General features: G+C 38.1%; 1 protein-coding gene across 5 annotated transcripts in view; it reads left to right on the forward strand.

The window, feature by feature from the left end:
* Nucleotides 1–14,621, forward strand: part of HOOK3 (hook microtubule tethering protein 3) — an 84,738-nt gene that overhangs the window by 56,946 nt on the left and 13,171 nt on the right. For 2 of the 5 annotated variants that reach the window (XM_041395928.1, XM_041395932.1), the window contains exons 15-20: nucleotides 2,845–2,985; nucleotides 5,196–5,283; nucleotides 9,538–9,615; nucleotides 10,319–10,353; nucleotides 11,147–11,229; nucleotides 12,556–12,656. In XM_041395928.1, coding sequence (XP_041251862.1) covers nucleotides 2,845–2,985; nucleotides 5,196–5,283; nucleotides 9,538–9,615; nucleotides 10,319–10,353; nucleotides 11,147–11,229; nucleotides 12,556–12,656 — 526 coding nt within the window. The remainder of the gene's footprint in view (nucleotides 1–2,844; nucleotides 2,986–5,195; nucleotides 5,284–9,537; nucleotides 9,616–10,318; nucleotides 10,354–11,146; nucleotides 11,230–12,555; nucleotides 12,657–14,621) is intronic. The other 3 variants (XM_041395930.1, XM_041395931.1, XM_041395929.1) reach the window with 2 other exon arrangements.

Here is a 14,621-nt window from a genome sequence, read left to right on the forward strand (position 1 = left end):
GCCACAATATGAGAAAGACATGAAGCTGTTAGCATCCTAAGGAGGGCCACAAACATGGTGAAGAGCCTTGAGGGGAAGCTCTGTGATAAGTAGCTGAGGTCACTTGATCAGTTCAGCCTGGAGAGGAGACTGAGCAGAGATTTTATCCTTCCTCATGGTATGAAGAGGAGAGGCAAACACTTGTCTCTTCTCTGTTGTGACCAGTGACAGGGCCCAAGGGAATGGTCTGAATTTGTGTCAGGAAGGTTGAGCTTGGATATTAGAAAAAGGTACTTGTTGCCCTGTTCTGATTGCTTGTAGCTTGATGATGGTACCAAAAGAGTTGAGTATTTATGAGTAATAATTAAGGGGAAGGCCACAAGGCAGATATTCTGGTGGGTGTGTTATAGACCACTTGTCTGGGATACTATGCTATAAGGGGCTGGGAGATGTCTTGAGATTGCTGGCCCTTCTTCTTATGGAGGACTTCAACTTACCAGATGGCTGCTGCAAATGCAGGACAGCAGAAAGGGATCAGTCTAGAAGGTTCTTCAACTGTGCGGAAGATAACTTTCTAACATAGCTGCTGAGCAAGCCAACCAGGGAAGATGTGGACTCACTGTTTGTGAGCAGGAAAGTACTGATAGATGATGTGATGATCAGAAGCCATCTTGGGCACAGCAACCACTGAATGAGAGAGTTTTTGATTAACAGAGAATTAAGGAGAGAGGCCAGCAGAACCTCCACTTTGGACTTCTGTAGGGCAGACTTTGACCCGTTCACAGGCCTGGTTGACAGAGTTGCTTGGAAGTCAGTCCTGAAGGGCAAAGGAGTCTGGGAGGGCAAGAAGGAACTGTTAAGGTGCAGGAGCAGGCTGTCTCCATATGCCAGATGGTGAGCCATCAGGAAGAATGGCTTGACTGCACAGAGAGCTTTGGCCAGAACTCAGGATAAAAAAGATTGTATTGTGTTTGGAAGAAGGGGCAAAGCCACTCAGGAGGACTACAGAGGTGTTGTGTTGTTAATGCAGGGAGAAAATTAAATGGGCCAAAGCCCAACTAGATCTTATTCTGGCTACTGCCAATAAAAGACAATTAAAAAATGTTTCTATAAATGCATTCACAGTTAAATGAAGGTTAAGGAGAATCTCAACCCCTTATTGATTGCAAGGAGAACCATACCAGTAAAGGATAAGGAGAAGGTTGATCTACTCAAAGCCTTCATTGCCACAGTCTTTGATAGTGACACCTCTGATCTGGACGACAGATGCAAGAAACTGAATCAAGTCACTGCAGTAGAGGAGGAAACAGCTACGCTGTGCCTGCTTACAGCAATGCTACCTGCTATATCACTTAGACAGCCCCAAGTGCATGGGGGTGGGTGGGATGCCCTGAAGGGTACTGAGGGAGTAGCTGCAGATAGGTGTTGCAAAATTCACTCTGAAACAGTTTTTGATTGTGAAATGAGTCATCTCGACTTGCTACTGTAGCAAGTAGTAGCCTGAAAGAACTAAAAGTCTAGCTGAGTGGGCAGAGAGTGAGTGACTCTGCCTGAATGCTTCAACTTTTTTTAAAGAGTCTGGGGCAACCCCCCAGCTCCTGCCCCACCATTCTGTTTTCCAGCTGCAGGAAGAGAGTAGCAATTTTGGGCACAGATAGATATGGAATACAATAACATTCTGGGTTACTCAGGACAGTGTTGATCTGCTGGAGGGTCGAAAGGCTCAGAGAGGAATCTGAACAGGTTGCGTCAGTGGACAGAGGACAATTGTATGAAGTTCAGCTTGGCCAAGGTCCTGCCCTTGTATCACGACAACCTGTACAGTGCTGCAGGCTTGGAGAAGAGTAGATGAAAAGATGCACAGTGGGAAGTAATTGTAGAGTCATAGAATAAAGATCATCTTGTTCTGCCTACTGTGCCATGGGCAAGGACACCTTCCAGTAGATCAGGTTGCTCAAATCTCCATCCAGCCTAGACTGGCGTGAATCAGCAATAGAATGGCCAGCAGGATCAGGGCAGTGCCAATTACGGGATTGTCCTCCTGTAATTGGCACTGGTGAGGCCACCCCTCAAATCCTGTGTCCAGTTTTGCACCCTCTCACTACAAGAAGGACATTGAGGGGCTGGAATGTCTGGAGAAGGACAATAGATGTAGAGAGTTAAGTCCTTTGAGGAGCAGGAGGTTCTTTATCCTGGAGAAAAGCTCACCCCTGAGCCTCCTATCATTCTCTACAACTACCTGAAAGGAGGTTGTAATGAGGTGGGGGTTGGTCTTTCTGAAGCTGTGCTGGGGAGGTTTAGATTGGGTATTAGGAATCATTTCTTCACCAGGAGGAGTTACCAAGCAGTGAACCCAGGGAAGTGATTGAGTCATCATCCCTTGTGGTATTTAAAAGATGTGTCGATGTGGTGCTTAAGGGACATGCTTCTGTGGTGGACTTGGCAGTGCTGGGTTTATGTTGGATCTTGATGGTCTTAGGAGCCTTTTCAACCCAAATGGTTCTGTGATTCTTTTTAAAAAGACTAAGGGTTGAAATTACTTGCTCAGGTTCATGCAGTAGTTCAGTGCAGAGATTGTTCACACTTGGTATTAAGTTTTGCATTCTCTGTTCTCCCTATATATTTGTTGAGCTGTACTCTCAGATCTGTTGGGGGCACTGAGGTACTTTCCTTGTGTTCTATGTTCTGCAATTACAACTTAAATTTGGTTTATATTTGGGGGTTTGAAGATATGATTGTTGTTTCAGCATCTGCCTTAAAAGATTATATTTATGTTGTTATTTTACTTCCGATGGTAAACTGTTTTCTTTGTTATAGATATTGGTATTCTTTTTTTTTTTACAAAATTGTGTTGTATGTGTTCAGGGAGAAACTCATCCGCCTTCAGCATGAGAACAAGATGTTAAAATTGAACCAAGAAGGTTCTGACAATGAGAAGATTGCCTTGTTGCAGAGCCTTCTTGATGATGCAAACTTACGGAAGAATGAACTGGAGACAGAAAACAGGTAAGAAATTTTGTCCTTTGCTTCAGTTGACCTTCTACAGGCATCCCCAGGAGAAGAAAGACATGGATTTCTTGGAATCAGTCCTGTGAAAGGCCAGAAGGATGTGATCATAGGACTATAGAGTCCTCTGTATGAGCAAAGTCTGAGGGATAGAGACTGTATAGCCTGGAAAAGAAAAGGCTTAGGTTAGATCTTATCAATGTATCTCTTATCGAAGTGTATGATGGGAGGGTCTAAAGAAGGTGGAGATAGACTCTTGTCAGTAATACTCAGTAACATGGCAAGAGGGTGTGGGCAGAGTTTAAAACACATTATATTTCAACTGAATGTGAAAATATACATTTTTTTTTTTTACTGTGAGGGTTGCTGAACACTGGAGTATGTTGCCCAGCGAGGTTGTCTCCATCCTTGTAGGTATTTAAAACTCAGTAGGACATGTTCCTTGGCAGCCTTCTCTAGCTGACCCTACTGGATTGAACCAATCAGCCTGCAGATGTCTGTGAGACCAGACAAAGTGCATTAGAGCATGCCACTGTATTTGGCTGATAGTGATGTGAGGCTGCTTTGTATCTAAGCTTTGAATCTGTTATTTATCTAATCTTCCCCTGTCTTCCCCTTCAACTGGGGGAGGTGCCTGAAGCCTGAGAAAAGGTAAATACTGCATTCACCTTCAAGAAGGGCAATAAAAAGAGTGTGAGGAACTATTGAGATTGGTCAGCCACAGCTCGCTTTCTGGAAATTTCACAAAGCAAGTCCATCTGGAATCTATTTCCAGCTACATGAGAGATAGGAAAGTAATTAGCAAATGTCAACATGAATTTATTCAGAGTAAATCATGCTAACTAATCCAGTTCTCTTGACAAAGAGATGAATGCACATGTGAAGAAGGATGAGAGGATGATACTTAGCTTTAGCAAAGCCTTTGATAAAATGTCCCATGGTATCCTTATGTTCAGAATTCCTTGATATAAAATAAATAAGTGGACAGTTAAGTGAACAAAGAAAAAAATTGACTGGACAGTGATACTAAAGTAGTAGTATTGTCAGTGAAATTAAACCCAGCTGGCAACTGGGTTCCTCAGTCATCAGTACCAGTACCAGCACTGTTCATCACTTTTATTAACAACTTCACTGATGAAAGGGGCTACACTCTTAGCAAGTTTGAGAATGATACCACTTTGGGATGTCTTGAAAGGGAGAACTGTTATTCAGAGGAGCTCAACAGTCCAAAGAAATGAACTGATGAGACCCCTGTCCCTGGCTGTGCAGCAGCTCTGCTGCAAAAGCCCTGGGGTCCTAGTGGGTGGCAAAGGAGGTTGTGTTATCTGGGGACCTTGCAGTTGACTGTGATTTGGACAGTCCTCACTGAGGTGCAGGCTGTCAATCTGCAAATAGTGATTGTTCACCTCTCATCAGTACTTATGATATCACATCTGGGCAGAGCGCCTAATTTTGGATTCCACAGTACCAGAGAGATGTAGATGTATAGAAGTGCAGCAGAATACTGCTAAGGTGATAGATACTGTAATGTGTTATAGGTGGGATAGAACTAAGAATTGGGTTTGTCCATGCCAGAGGAAAGGTGACGTAGAGGAGAGTGCTGTCAACTGCATCTGCCTGATGGGAAGGTAGAAAGAAGACAGATTTGAGCTATTCTCAAGAGATTATTAGTAGAAGAACAAGAGGCAACAGACAAAATATGGAGTATGGGTCCAAGCTCTAGAAGAGAAGCCCAAAGAGACTGTTGGGCCTCTGTCCTTACACGTGTTCAAATCTGGATATGATTCCCAGCAATCTGCTGTAAATGCACCTGCTTTAAGGAGGAGGTTGGATCTAGGCAACCTGTGGACATCCTTCCAATGTACAGGTTTATGGGGTTCTGTAATGGTGTAGAAGCAGAAGCTAGTGGCTCTCACGCAGTAGAACTGACTGTTAAAAGTTCTTCTTTTGTATATGTAGAACTGATTTCTGCATGCATTTTTGTTGTCCATGAGGAATATGAGAATGTTTTGGATGAATGTCTGGATGTTATGATCTCTGGAACTGCTCTAAGCTCTAACTGCTGCTGTAATTTTCTTGTGTGTAATTTACAGTATTGCTTTTTTTTTTTTTTTTTGTGGAGATGATCTGAAACACTGGACACTAATAATCTGAGACTGCCTCTTGCAGTTTGTTTTTTTTCTGAAAAAGAAATAATGTCTCCTTCCTAGATTGGTAAATCAGAGGCTTCTGGAAGTACAGTCCCAGGTTGAAGAACTACAGAAATCTTTGCAGGATCAAGGTTCAAAAGCTGAAGATGTAAGTAGAAATGTACATCAAATTTACATTCAATTACTTACTGTTTTTGAAATTTCCACCTTTTTGGAAAAAAAAAGTAAAAGAATTATACAAACTGAGATTTCTAATAGTTTTGTGTGTTTACTTGTATGGTCTTACCAATAAATTGTGTTTCTCTAACTAGGATGTAAGACAGTTGTCTAGAATAAAAAATCATCCTATGTAGAGAAGATGTCATACATGTTTAATTTGAATAATTGTGTCTGTTGCAATAGAAAACTCAGCATTTAAATTGTTTAGTTAGAATAGAGAGCTTTGCAGGGAATTGAGGAAATGTTGATTCTCCATGAATAAAACATCTGAAGTTGTTTTGGGTTTAGTTTTCTTAATGAAAGTTAAGGCCTTTCCAGCCACTGAAAGGTCTGTAATTTTTCATGTAAATGTATCTCAGAATGAAAAAAGCCAGACAGACCAAAACTAAAAAAGAAGTGAAATAATTAGACCTTCAAAAGAATGCAGCATTTTCTGGTTTTGTATAGAGGGTTAACTTTATTTTAAATGCAAGAATACACATTGTAGCTGCGTTAGTGTGGAAAACAACTTTCAGTCTTCCACTCAAAAATTATGTATCTCCTGTATTTCAAAAAAGAAGCTCTAGAACTTTATTGAAAGCAGCGATTTGTTGGACTGTATGTGCATAGTGTTTGCTCACAATCTCAGTGATTGTTAACTATGTTGTTGCTAACTGGCAACAAACTGTAATGTGCTGCTTTCTATTTTTGTGGGCTTGTTTTAACTAATTTATGTAAAATAGTGGAAGTTTTTTTATTAGATGCTTATGAAATTTAAGAGTATGTTAAATTTAGTTTACCCTTTAAATTTTCAGAATAAACTATATGACTATTAAACACCTAGCTGAATTCCATCAAGATTATTTTCCTGAGTAACTTAGAATGTGTTTTAGAATGCACGTTAAAATAGGTCTGTTCTGAGATGTTCTTTGTTGTCTTGATTATTGGCCAAAATATTTTCAGGGTGAACAAGAATATGAAAGAATTATTCTCAGATACTGAGTATTGTAAATGATCTCTATCAAATTGTATTCAGCTTTATTTACTGCAATTTTAATTGTGTCCCTTTTGAGGCTCTGGTTGGGTCAGTAATTTAGGGTGTGACTGCACTCATGGCTTCTGTGTTGGTCTGACCGTAGCACTGATAATTCATAGGCACTGATCCCATGGCCTGTTTTGCTGAGTCCAATCTGTAGGATTTAATTTGCTCTTAAGGAAGTAAAAGAGTGAGTGTAGACTCAGGGAGATGTTGAAGATGCAAGAGCCTCTGACATTGTGGTTTCCTTGTGCAATCTCCCTTGTAAAGCACAGCAAACCTCAGAAGTTAAACACAGCTGCTCAAGAAGGTCGAAGTTGGGCTGAGATTACCTGAGTTATCTGTAGGATGGGCATACAAAAAGAGTAACTCTTCAGAAACGTAAGAAAAAGCAATAGGAGAGACACAGCATACAGTTCACCAGTACATAATTTTCAGCTCATTTCTTCTGTTTTTTGCTATTTTTCTGCAAAATTGCACTGAGATCTGTATTTTTATGAACTTGTACTGCAAATGTGCTCAATCCAGAAAATTAATTTTAATTCAGTCCTGAAATGTATGGTGACAGCTCAGGTTTGTTGGGGGATTTTTTTGTTTGTTTGGTTTGGTTTTTTAAGTTTTGTTTTGTTTTAAAGCTGAAGTTATTTTTAGACCTACCCAAAAAGATGTAGAGGTAGTGTCGTAACCCAGGCAAGTGTCCTTGTAGTGTTCCATGCTCTGTGCCAAGGTCTGCAAGGGCAAACAGTTTTGATTTTGTACTGAAGTGCCGTGGTAGGCAGCTGTGTGCCATTGGGCCTGTAATGGACACTGACACATTCTGTTGGGATGCATGATTAGTCCATTCTGAGTGTTACCTTGCTAGCCAGGCAAAGACCTCCTTTACCCCCATCTTTCAGACAACAGAATCAACTCAGATGTGTCTGGTATGTTCAGAATAGGTTTGGTTTTTTGTCCTCAAGAATGCAGTAGTCATTTGGGGCTACTCAACAGTTACCAGAACAGCTGTGACTACATCATTTGCATGTCTTATCACTGTCTTATATCATCCTTGTTCTCCTGTTCTCTGCCCTAATCCCTTCCTGTATAAACTCCTTGCCTTTAGTTACTTCTGCCCCACTTGTTAAATCCATCCCACGCCTAATTTTTTTTATAATGTAACATATGCAGTCTTGGCCTTACATGTTGTTAATGATAAACATCTCCCTAAAAGGTCCCCAGAATTCTGTTACCTCTTCAGTTAGCCTTGAAGTTCAGCCACTTTTTCATTTGGTGAGACACAGAACAAGTTACCCACGGAACCTGTGGATGCCCCATCCATGAAATATTCAAGGCAAGGTTGGACAGGGTGCTGAGTAACCTGATTTAGTTAAAGGTGTCTGTGCTTGTTGAAGGGGGTTGGACTATGTGACCTTTAAAAGTCCATTCCAACCCAAACCGTTCTATCATTATGCTCAGCATTCTTGAAAATCTACCATCCATCGTGGTATTGTTTTGTGACTTTCATCACCTCACAGTGTTATTGATCTCATCCAGCAGTCTTCTGACGTGATAACCTATAGTTTCCCACACCCTGCTAAGTTAGTTTAACCTCAGGGCAGAACCTAACCATCTGCCCCTAACTTTAACATGCAAAATGAAACCAAATTTTGCCCTGAAAAATGGGACAGACTTGTTCCTTTGGTTTGTTTAAGCATGAAAGGAACTTCAAGCAAAAAGACTTTTATTTCTGTAATGTTTAGGAGACTTATCTTCCTATGAGAGGACAACAACTATAGTCATTACATTTTGCATTTGTATGAGTCTTTAAACTCATTACTGATACTGCAAAAATCACAGAATTAATGTTTGCCCATTTTTAGACTGATCTCTGTGACTTTATTTGCCAAATACATACAGGATCTTTGGGTACCTAGAGTTTTAGTCTCCTTCTTAATCATGTGTCCTGGGTCAGTTAATGTGGGTAAACTCATTTCTGCTTCTTTTAATTGTTCGGGCTGTTTATCACAAGTAGTTTCTTGTGTGTGAAAACGTGATCTGTCTAGCTGGGAAAGACGTTACTCCCTCAAGAGTGCAGATACTAGGTAAATAATACATCAGTGGAATCAGTGTTGACTAGTATTTCTGTCTATTTCAAGATAAACCCAAGTGCAACAAAAGGATAAAAAAAAAAAAAAAAAAAGCTGAGTTCAATTTTGATTTTGTTACCTTAGGGAAATGGGCACTGCTTCCAGGTTTTTCCCTTTCTTGTCCCAGTCAGCCGGTAGTCCCCTAAATGGTCAGATACAAGTGATGGGGGAGAGTTCAAATGATTTGTGACTGATAAAGATGCATACAAATATTTTTTTGTTACGTAAAGGGTAGTGTTGCTGCAGCTGTTCACAGGACTGCAAAAAAGAAAAAAGCCAGTGGTCAAAACCTGCAGATCCTTAGCTGCTGCAAATTTCTGACTATGAAATCAGTAGAGCCATGTTGACTTGTTTTTATGGCTCCTCACCTTTCTTGTCATGCAATAAGAAAATCTCTTTTGTAGTAATGTAAAAACATGCCCCAGGAATGTGATCAAAGACAATATTTTGAAGACAATTTTTTTACTAAAAAGCTTTTTGAATGCACACAATTTTTCTGTTAACAAAGTGACTAAATCTTTGTAGAAAGAACATTGGAGAAAAAACAATGAAGTAATTTTCTTGATTATTTTATCTTATATTTTGGTGGTGTTGTGGACCATCAGTCACATGCTCACTCTCCCATGTGATTAATACTGTATAAACACAAACTAAAAAGGCAGTTGCGGATTTAAATATTCTGCATTTGTTTTTTATTTAATCAGTGTGGCTATAACACAATTCAGCATCACACCACAAAAACACCTGCATCTCTTAATTCTATTTGTAGCCATACAGACTGTCTATTTTCTTTGGTTTTGTTAGTTGTATGATTTTTGTTTTAAAATTACTTTCCTAAATAGCAATTGCTTTCCTTTGGAATTCTGATTTAAACACAATTATTTGTAAATGTGCGTCTTTATTCTTTTTATATTTTTCGGTTTAGTGACATGTTTTAGAAAATGTTACAAGATAAAAATTGCTCATGAGAACAGAGAAAGAAATTGCACATGCGTGAAAAATGCATAGCTTTAACTTTTTCTGTTCATGACTTTCTAAATAGTTTCTTCTGTTGGCTGCTGTTTTGCTTTATACTAATGTCATCTCTGTTTCTTGGCATGGGCTTCTGCTCAAGGCTATTGTGAGTATGGCTTTCTATTTACTTAACATTACTTTCAGTTCATAGACATTTATTGAGTTTGGGTTTTTTTTTTTTTCCTTTTGAAAAATACTCACTGTATATGAAGTGAGTTTAAAATTTAAAAATTACTTCAAAGTTTTTATTCAAAGAGCTTATCTAAATGTGATTTAACCAGGAAGTGGAACACTGTAAGTTGTATTGTGATTTTTATGTGTCTGTAATCAATAAAGATAAGATACACAAAAAAGGTGACATTTTTGCTACACTGCACTTGGAATAGTCTACTCCTTCTAGTTTATGTGGGGATGGGAATTTACTTCAACTAATTTCCTACATGACTTCATGCAAGTTGCAATGCAATATTGGTAGGACAGCTCTTCTTGCAAATTTTGTTGCACTTTCCAATACCAAGTACTGAACAAATTAAAACAACTGCCTTAGAATTCTGTCATTTATCGATCTTACTTTTATTGATCTAGTTCCTGGGAAAGTATTTGTAAAGTTCTCAAGTGTTCTAATTTTACCAAAGTCACACAGCTGTGAAGAGAAAGGTACCAGAGAGGCTTTACAGCTGTGATCTAAAACTGAAGTAAAAAAGTTGGATTTTGGTTGGAATGTCAAAATTGCATGTTTTAAAATAATTCTAAAAGTATGTTAAAGCTTCACAATAGATTAAAATAAAACATATAACTTTCTATTTCAGTCAGTTCTTCTGAAAAAGAAACTTGAAGAACATCTGTAAGTATTTTTGTTTCCCTCTTTTTTTGCAGTTAGAAATTGTGTTCTTCTATATAGAGAGGATGGCAGACAGTCATTAGTGATAGATCTGGAAAATATGCAACTAAGAGAGATTAGATAATACAGGAATATTTGTGAATCTGCTGCTCAGATTCTATTTTTTCCCCATAGAAAACCATTGTGAAATTAAGAATGATGAGGGAACCGTCATCTTGTGTTGGGTAGAAAACTTTGCTTGACATTGTGCAAATTTTTGCTCAAGAGAGCTAAGTAATTTTTTTTCTGACAGAACCATGTTAATAAAAACAAAATTAGTTTGTTTACTCTTTGATATGCATTATGGCATAGCAGTAACACTTTAAGAAGTGCTGTCATTTTATTGTGCTATTTCTGCACATCTTTTATTTCCCTCAAAGAGTATTTGCTTTTTGACTGACTTGCAAAAAGAAGTTTCTGTTGCTTTTGGGTTTAGCCATTCTTCCTCAATGTTATATCAGTGATGAGTATTCATTTTAGGCTCTCATTGTACAATTAATAAGTTCTAAATTAAGTACAGTTATTGACAAAGAAACTGTTTGCTGTTGCAGTTATCCATACAGAACAATGTTTTTCATCTTAACTAACAAGTATTTCTACAGTGATATTGTCACTTGTCCTCATGCTCCGTAGGAAAAAAAATCAATCATGTCCATAGAAATAATCTGTCTCTGAGGATTTTCTGTTCTGTTAGTGCTCATTTCAAGCACAGTAATACTACTGGGGAAACAATATGTGCTTTTGTGGTTTGTAACAGAGAGAAGCTCCATGAAGCTAACAATGAGCTACAGAAGAAACGAGCTATTATTGAAGATTTAGAACCAAGATGCAACAACAGTTGTGAGTTACCTGTGCAGTCTATTTCTTTTCTTTGTAAATTATTTCAGGTGCAACATCTTTAATTGTAATACCTAAAGGAGGTGTCAGGTAAGCAAAATGTAAGTTTTGAATGGAAGTGACATCTATGTTGTTAATTTCTCTGGAAGCTAGGGTGACCAGAAACATGCTTTTAACAGTTGAAATGCATGGGAATCACATTTTAGAAACACTATAGTAAGAAATCATAGAATCATAGAATGCTAAGAGGTTAGAATGAACCTTAAAGATCATCTAGTCCCAAACCCCAGTGATGTTTGCTATTAGAAGTACCAACTCACTGCCGTTGAATCTCAGCTGTCCAGAATTGTCATGTCTCATAAGAGAGAAGAATTCAGAAGATCCTTGCTGTTGTCACTGACTCATTTTTACTTCCAATGTATATTCCTCCAATCTGTTTTCAATAATGTGTTGTAATTTGAGCAAATGTTCCGTTAGTGGTCAATGAAGAATGTAAGATATGTATTGTATTGCTCAGAGGGTATGCAGAACCCAGTATGTAGTTGGTTTTTAGCACATTATTGATATGTTTTTTCCAGAGCAGTAATGAGGGAGGGTGTCTGGATTTTTCAAAAGACTCGTTATTCTAGAATAAGGCAAAAGATTGTAACCAATGGCAGCTTTTCTGGTTTGTGGTAAAATTATTTTATTCACAGTGAGATGGAGCAAAAAGTAGGAAAAATATCATGTTGTTTTCTGAGATCTGAGAAGTTGTATAGAAGAACTAGAAGTAGTAGTGGCTTGACATATTCTTATACCAACACAGGAAAAATATGTGGAATTAAATTGTCCTACTGGTCTCAATTGCTGCTTAAGAAAATGTGAGGGGGAAATTAAATTTAGTATATTCACGTTACAGTTTAGTAGATTTAAGCAGGAGTTTTTCCTCTTAGGAATTATTCCATGTCCATAAAATAACAAAAAATCATATTTGCCTGTAATACAGGCTAAGATATTATAGTAGCTGTAAGTCATTAGCAAACCCATTTTCTAAATGTATTCAGTGACACGATTGCTTTGTTTCCATTTCTCTTTATTTGTCAGAATTTTAGAAAGCAAAATTGTATCCCAGAAAATCCATTTTATGAGATTTTATAGGAGTACATATTTTTAGTGTGTTTCTGAGCTATACAGTAATTAAATCGGTGATACCTGACACATCAGATTTCTTGTCAGCTTTTTTTAACTGAAGTATGTTTTAGCTGTGTCTTAAGTGTCTGTTGTAAAATATATAAAATATGCATAATGTACTGATGTTGTTTTCCAATGTGTGCATCTCCTGACATAAAGCACTTAAAATTGAGGAATTACAAGAAGCTCTACGGAAAAAGGAGGAGGAAATGAAACAAATGGAAGAAAGATACAAAAAGTATTTGGAAAAGGCCAAAAGTGTAAGTAGATATGTTCCACACCTGTCTGACAGAGACAGTATTATATGTGACACTATGTGGGAGTAAAAACGAGGGAGGTATCTGTATACACACTAATAAGTTAAAGAGGAGGAAGCTCCATTGATTATCATGTTATTGTTTCAATTAATTAATTCTGCAAAAGATTACCCCATCTTTTATTGATGCTTTTTTGCAGTAAAGTCATATTTTTACTGAATCACCTTCAGTAATTGTTAGATTTCTCTGATGATGTTCAGCATTCTGCATTCTCTTTTGCCTTTACTGCTTATAATATATGCTTCTGTCAAGAAGATGACTGATATTTAAGTATTGGTGATATGGGTATACTACTAGCTTTGAAATGGTAATATTGTGGTCTTGATCATAGTCCCATTTCTTCTCTTACTATACTTTGTTATTTAGAGTATCTTAAAAGCATATCAGTGTCTTTAAATGCATATCATTACATTGGAATCTGTAAGTAGGTTCCTGATTTGACAAAACTTCATGCTTTCTTCCTTTACTTCTTTGGAGTTTCCTGAGTGACTTCTTGTGAAATGTCTCAGGAAGTCTGAAAAAATTTCTCCTATGTCCCCCTGCTCTCACGTTTTATATTGGTTGTTGTGTGTTAGTGTACGTTCCACTGAAAGACAGCATTTCCCTTCAGTAAGATTTGTATATTTGTATGTACTGTGTTTCTGAAGGGTGTTTTATAGGACAGTAGCATTAATTACTTAAGTTTTTGTAATCTTCTAATCAGCTTTCATCTTATTTGTGTGTGGTTTGCGGCTGGGTTTTTTTGTTTCTTTTTGTTGTAATTGATGGGTTTTGGTGCAGAGTTTTTTTTTTTTTTTTTTTGTAGAATCATTATAGTCTTCCGCTGTGGAAGATGTATCCATCTAATGGATGGGTCTAATGTTTTCTTAGAAAAATAGCACGCTTTTATAGAACAGAATGACAGAGTCATTTAGGTTGGAAAAGATCTCCAAGATCATCCAGTCAGCTTTTGACTGATGATAACTTGTGTTAACTAGACCATGGCACTTGGTGCCACATTCAATTCCTTGAACGCCTCCAGGGATATGTACACTACCTCCCTAGGCAGCCCATTCCTATGTTTAACAGTTTAACCTAAACCTTCCCTGGCACAGCTTGTGGCCATGTTATCTCATCCTGTCACTGGTTGCTTGGGAGAAGAGGCCACAACTCCCACCTGGCTACAACCTCCTTTTGAGGGCTCCCAGAGTTATCTTTTCTCAAGGCTAAGCACCCCCAGCTCCCTCAGCCACTCCTCGTAGGATTTATATGTTTACCATAGAGTAAAAATATCTCACTTAAATTTAAAGCATTGTTTTATTTTGGCATCTGGACACAACTCTGAAATAAGTAGAAAGATAAAAGAAGTCTGTATAGCCAGAGGTTGTTAAAGAGTTTCAAGCCATTTTATATTAAAGGCTTAATAATTCAGGCAATTTGCTAGATTTGTTCTTGGTTTGGCTCTGTTTGCTAGCACTCTTGGATGACACATGCAACTGTACCAGTGTCCCTTCATCTTTTTAGTAGCCTAACAATTATGCATGTACGACAGAGTGCTTGGCTTAACAGAGCTACCTAGAAATTACAGCACCAGGTCGGTGAAGCATGGCACATATCCATAAGGACAGAAGCAGTCCTTCCTCAAACAGGAGAAATTGACAGGCAGGAAAATAATAGCTATGAAAAGAGAAACCTTATAGAAGTTGTTTCTCTAACTGTGGCCCCAAGGAAATGTAGCCTGGGTTAGGAACTGCAAATGTGAGTCTGGGATACTGAACCTTTTAGATATCACTTTTTCTTGTCAGTAGTTTTGTTTCCCAGTCCTGTAAAAGAGGGCCCTATTCAGATGCTCTAATATGTCACCAGTTGATGAGAGAGGTAGACATATTTTAAGTTTTTTTTTTTTATTTTTTAACCTGACTTAAAAGG

This window comes from Onychostruthus taczanowskii, unplaced genomic scaffold (genome assembly GCF_017590055.1).
Source record: "Onychostruthus taczanowskii isolate IOZ18803 unplaced genomic scaffold, ASM1759005v1 scaffold121, whole genome shotgun sequence".
Lineage (NCBI taxonomy): Eukaryota > Metazoa > Chordata > Aves > Passeriformes > Passeridae > Onychostruthus > Onychostruthus taczanowskii.